This window comes from Mustela erminea, chromosome X (genome assembly GCF_009829155.1).
Source record: "Mustela erminea isolate mMusErm1 chromosome X, mMusErm1.Pri, whole genome shotgun sequence".
Classification (NCBI taxonomy): domain Eukaryota; kingdom Metazoa; phylum Chordata; class Mammalia; order Carnivora; family Mustelidae; genus Mustela; species Mustela erminea.
The window spans coordinates 113,873,347-113,879,346 of NC_045635.1; the positions used below are offsets into that span (position 1 = coordinate 113,873,347).

Sequence of the window (6,000 nt, forward strand, 5' to 3'; positions counted from 1 at the left end):
ATGGGTGAATGACACACAAACTCTGAAGCAACCATACCAAAGAACACTACTTGGCAATAAAAAGAAATGAACTATAGGGGCGCCTGCATGGTTCAGTCAGTTGGGCACCAGACTCTTGGTTTTGGCTCAGATCATGATCTCAAGGGTCATGAGATGGAGCCCCCAGACGGGCTCTGCATTCAGCCGAGAGTCTGCCTGAGATTCTCTCCGCCTGCCCTCCCTCTGTGCATGTGCACACTCTCTCTCTCCCTCTCAAATAAATAAATAAATCCTTAAGCTATAGCTTTTTGTTAAAAAAATAAGAAATGAACTATATGCTATATCTATACCCATGGTAGAATTGCATAGAGCAATTCCACACACACACACACACACACACACACACACACACACACAAACACACACACACTCAAACAAGTAAACCAGGGGAAACAAGACAGACAGAAACAAAACAGATAGACGTATTAAATCCTGATTTTGATACTGTACCACTTTTGAGAGATGTTATGACTATGTGAAAGTAGGAAAAAGTACATGGGATCTCTCTGTACTTTTTCTCACAACCGCATGTAAATCTATGATTATCTCAAAATAAAACTAAAAATTCAATTGCAGTTCTATATACTAACAATGAACATGTGGAAACTGAAATTAAACACATAGTACTACAGTCACTCCAAACAAAGTGAAATAGATACGACTCTAGCAAAATATGTACACATGGCTTAGTGAGTACTGATGGAATATTTTTGTATTTTGATTGTAGTGGTGATTACAGAAATCCCGACATGGGATGAAATGGATGGAGATACACACACACACACACACACACACACACACACACACACATTGATGAGGTTTCTGAAAATGGTGAAGGCTGAATGGGGCCTATAGTCTACCTAACAGTAATGTATCAATGCCAGTTTCCTGGTTTTGATATTATACTGCATCTATAGAAAATGTAACCATTGAGGAAGCTGGGCGCAAGGTTCTTTTGTACTATTTTTGCAACTTCCTGTGAGTCCATAATTATTTCAAAATAAAATGTTAAAAATAAATGAGATGAGGCCAAGGAAGGGTTTCAGAAATGATCAGAAGGCACAAGCGATGCATATGAATGAGGCTGGATTCAGTCTGGAACAAAGGGTTTCTATTTGGCTTAAACCTGTTTTACTGTGGCCCCTTCTTTTTCAAATGATTAATTTTTTTTCGTGGCACTACACAAATATAGATATACAAATGGATATACATACATATATACAGAGAGTAAAAAGTGCATCTTCCTTTCTATTGCCTTAATCAGAGGTAAACAATGTTGAGTAATTTGACACATCTGCCCTGGCATTTTATATGCATTCACACCCACGCATGGTTATGTTGTGGATAAAGTCATGATGCCACACAATAACATAATGTTTATGACATTCTCTTTTGGGGTGCCTGGGTGGTTCAGTCCGTTAAGCATGGGACTCTTGATATTGGCTCAGATCATGATGTCAGGGTTCAGGGACCCAGGCCCGCATGGGTCTCTCTGCTGAGCGGGGAGTCTGCTTCTCCCTCTCCCTCTGCTTCTCCCCTGCTCAGTGCTCTCTCTTTCTCTCTAAAATAAATAAATGGGGGCGCCTGGGTGGCTCAGTGGGTTAAGCCTCTGCCTACGGCTCAGGTCATGATCCCAGAGTCCTGGGATCGAGCCCCGAATCGGGCTCTCTGCTCAGCAGGGAGCCTGCTTCTCCTCCTCTCTCTCTGCCTACTTGTGATCGCTGTCTGTCAAATAAATAAACAAAATCTTAAAATAAAATAAAATAAATAAGTGAACCTTAAAAAAAAGAAATTATCTTTTTTCTCCATGACCATGTAGGCATGACCACTGTTCAGCCAGTGTATATAACTCGTTGTGTTCCTGTTACAGAGATGCCACACATGTTCAAGTGTGATGATGATAGGCATTTTGAGAGAGCCTGAATACTCAGGCCAGCCCTCCTTGTTGAAAACAGGGATGAGGTCATGATGAATCTACTTTTTGCAGACAGCTTTTAAAAAGTCATGACTATAATGAAGCTTGATCATTTCCATAGTCTTGAAAAGTGGTCGATTTGTGGTTGGATTTGGTTTAGAATAAAGATAAGATGAAAACATGAAAGGGCTTTTAAACCCACCAGCAGGGAAAACAGCCCCGAACAAGGGCAAATGAAAACAGGAAAAGACCTTGTGCCGTGTCCAGGGCAAACATACACTTAAGAGGAGTATTTAGAAATCACTGTGGGGTGAAAGGTAAAGACAATGAGGGTAACGAGTCAATTCACCAAAAAAGAAATACACATGACTAGCAAATACACGAAAAAGAAAAAAACGCGCCCATGCTTTGGTGAAACTTCAGTGCCGCTGAATTAGCAGAGACACGCGGATTAAAGAAAGGTACAATGGGTTGCCTGGCCGGGTTTTGTGCGGAGACAGCGGGGAAGGGGGATACAGTAAACATGCGGGGCCTTCCCAGTAAGCCATCTGCACCTTAAGAGCACGGTGGTCCAAACACTCCGTCCCCCCCCCGCCCCGGGTCCGCTCAAGGACACGCCCCAAAAGCGATCCCCGGGGATACCACCTTCCAACCCCTTCCTGCCCTCGAGCTCTGCCCTTGGGCGCCCAGGAGGAGGCGGGGCTCGATGGCGGGGAGGTCCTGTGGGCGGTCCCGGGCCGGCGGCGGCCGCTCCGCGGGGCCCGGGAGGGGGCGTGGCCACACGAGGGGCGGGGTTACGCTGGCGGCGGCTGCCCCGGCAGCGGGCGAGGGGCGGGGCTCGCCCTAGGCTGCTCCGGAGGGGCGGCGGCGGAGGCGTGGAGGCGGCAGCGGAGGCTGCATCCCGGACCCAGCCAGGGAAGGAGTGACGGGGGCGGGGCGGGGCGGGAGGGCACCGGCGGCCGGCGGGGCGCCTCAGGCCTCGCGTCCACCTGCCCGGCCGCACGCTCTCCCCTGGGTCGGCGGGGCCTGCGCCGGCCCGGACCCATGGCGGCGTCGGCGGCTCTGTCGGCGGCGGCGGCGGCGGCGGCCCTGTCGGGCCTGGCGGTGCGGCTGTCGCGCTCGGCGGCGGCCCGCGGCTCCTACGGCGCCTTCTGCAAGGGGCTGACGCGCACGCTGATCACCTTCTTCGACCTGGCCTGGCGGCTGCGCATGAACTTCCCCTACTTCTACGTGGTGGCCTCGGTGATGCTCAACGTCCGCCTGCAGGTGCGGATCGAGTGAGCGGGCGCCGCCGCAGCCCCCGCCGGAGGGTCCCGCGCACCGGGCCGCGCCGGGCAGGGGCGCCGGCATGGAGGACGGCCGGCGGGACGCGGCGGGGGCAGGAGACGGGGCGGCCCGGGCCCCCGGGCCCTAGACCTCCGCGGGGGGGCGCCGGCCACCCGGCCGCCCAGCCACCCGGCCGGGCCCCGGCCACGACCGGCCGCCCGCCCGCGGCGTGGCCGGTGACCTATTGCACAGAAACTCTGCAAACGGGCCCTTACTGTCGGGCTCGAGGGGAAAAAACCAAACAAACCAAAAAACGATTCGAGGGCGGCCGACCTGTTGCCTCACGTTGGCCAGAGCCGGGGAAGCCGCAAGGAAAAATTCTGCAGCAGGGACTTGACTGGCCCCGATCCACAAGGTAGGAGGCCAGAGGCTGGACCCGCGGGCTGGCGGCGGCGCTTGCCATGACGTCTCGGTGGCAGGGGGCACTGTGGACGGGACCCCAGGAAGCCAGCCCCTGAGCTGCCCAGGCGGGAGGCCACAGGCGCCCCATACTCTCTGGTCCTCATTCCCGGACGGGTGGGGCGGGGGCGGCGAGGGCGTCTCGGAGCGTCAGCCAGTCCCGCCCTGCTCTCCCCAGAGGCCCTGGTGCTGCCACCTGAACCCCAGGGAATGGAGGGGAATGGGCTGGGGGAGGCGCCGGGGAAGGCTCCAGAAGGAAAAGATGTTGCCACCTTTCAGCCCCTTGGGGAGCCAGACAGGGAGGGGGGTTGTGTTCTTGGCCAAAGCCCTGGTGGGTGCCTCTTCTAAACCCTCAGGCCCCTGGGGTCTGGGCAGCTGCCTCTAGCCCTGTGTTGGGGGCCTGCTCCTTCTGTGCCTGGGGCTCCCCTCCCGTCCTGGGGGCGTCCTCTGGCGCTGGGCACTTGGCCATTTGGAGACCCAGAGGAGTGGGAAGGCCGCTCGACCCTATCCCTGCGGCCACCCTCCCACCGGCCCCTAGGTCTGCCCCTAGGTCTGCCCTCCTGGTGCCACTGAAGGCCGCATCCAGCAGTCCCTGTGCGCCCAGAGGAGCCAGGGAAATGGGGGTCTCCTTGAGCCCAGGGCAGCTCGCAGGCTGGGGAGCGGAGGGCGGGTGGAGCAGCGGCTTGCGAGGAGGCGGCCCTTGGGGAAAGGCGCCCCACACTCTGTGGGGCCACTGTGGAGTCTCCATCTCTCTGTCTTTCAGGAACCAGTCTTCGTAGGTGGTGACCCACCCCTTCCGTGGCCTGGTCAAGAGACTGCCATCCCTGCCCAGAGGCGGCCCCTGGGCCCAGTGCTGCCTGGGGAGCTGCGGGGCAAAGGGCCTAGCCCAGGAGGAGAGAAAGGACCTTCCAGGCAGAGGCACCGGCCGCTGGGGTAGCCGGTGGTCCCGTTCTGGCATGGGGAAGGACGTGACCCTGTCACCTCAGCGCTGCATCTCCTAGCGACACTTTGAGGGCGTTCTGCGCTCCCCACCTGATGATTGGAAGAGCTGGCTCTGGGACTGGGAGAGATGGGTCCTTGTCCTACAGATACAAAGGAGTGGGGCTGAATCTGCGCCCCGTCTTTGAGAAAATCTGGCTCTGTGGGGGAGGGGAGTTCAAGGCCCCCCTGGGGGACCTAGGGGGAGAGAACGAGGTCCAGGGTAGGGAATGTGGGGAACTGGCTCTTGAGGTGGTGTGGGAGGCCACAGGGAAGACCGTCAGAGCTGAGATGGACACAGGGGAGAGTCCTAGAATGCCCTGCAGAGCGGAGGGCTCTACCCACAGAGCTTGGCCTCCCCTGCCACCCCACCCCAGGCTGGACCAAGAGCTCCTCGGCAGCTGTGTGGCACGGGCCTCTCGGTTTGGGTGGCAGAGTTGGGGTGGGGTGGTGGCAGGGCCCCTGGGCACAGGCTGGAACCAGGAGCGTGAAGGGATAAACCTGAGATGGGTCCCCAGGCTCGTCACCCCCCAGTCTGGGATCGGGCCAGAGAACGTCCTCTGGATGGGCTTGGATTGGCCCTGAGGCCCCAGATGTGCGGCTCCTTGGCCCACCGGGATGGCCAGCCATGGCCTCAAGGGGACCAGGAAAGACCCAGGTCCCCCAGCCACTCTGTCCCCAGTTGCTCTCAGTCCCCAGGCTCCAAATTCCTGGGACTGAAAACCGAAGCAGTCTGTGCCAGCCCCAGGGACAGAGTGGCCCTGTGTCACCCTTCTGCCCTCCTTAGTCGCCCTCTAGAGGACAGGTCCTGAGTGAAGAGCTCTGCCTGCCTCACCCCGGGGACCGAGGCCCAATGAGGCCACCATGTGTGCCCTGCAGCTTCCCACAGACAGGGTGTGATGGCTCTCACCTCGTGCCAAGGTTTCTGCGGTCCCGGGTCCCGGTGGCACCTCCTGTACCCCAATCCTCTCCACCCAGCACGACGTCTGGGAGCCTGCCGGCCTGCCAACTCCATCCACAGATGTTGGGACAGCGTGCGAGAGCCCCGCGGGGCCTACCAGGGCCGATCCACAGATGTGCCCCTTGCAAGGCCCCGTCTCACCCTCAGGGTGACTCGCTCCCCGGCTGGGGCTGCCTGGGGCCTGGGAATCCTCTTCCTTACAGAGAGAGGGGGAAGCCTCAGGGCCCTGCCCTGAGACCCCTGCCCTGTGGGGCACCCCAGCCCATGCCAGCCTGCCCCGGGGGCCCAGGAAGTCTCAGCAGGGCCCCTGAGGGACTGGTCAGGGGCTGCGCTTCTTCGGCCTGTGGTTCTGCCCCTGCTCTTCGGACAGGATTGGCCTTAA

At 57.7% G+C, this 6,000-nt stretch overlaps 1 protein-coding gene across 2 annotated transcripts; it reads left to right on the top strand.

The window, feature by feature from the left end:
- Positions 1 to 2,775: 2,775 nt before the first annotated feature.
- On the top strand, positions 2,776 to 5,399 carry SMIM10L2A (small integral membrane protein 10 like 2A). 2 transcript variants are annotated; one of them, XM_032331226.1, is made up of 2 exons: positions 2,776 to 3,635; positions 4,443 to 5,399. In XM_032331226.1, exon 1 carries the CDS (start codon positions 2,999 to 3,001, stop codon positions 3,233 to 3,235), a length of 237 nt encoding a protein of 78 aa, XP_032187117.1. In that variant the 5' UTR covers positions 2,776 to 2,998; the 3' UTR covers positions 3,236 to 3,635; positions 4,443 to 5,399. The 2 variants fall into 2 exon arrangements, with proteins under 2 accessions (XP_032187117.1, XP_032187113.1); XM_032331222.1 differs by having other exon boundaries at positions 2,776 to 3,220.
- Positions 5,400 to 6,000: the final 601 nt, after the last annotated feature.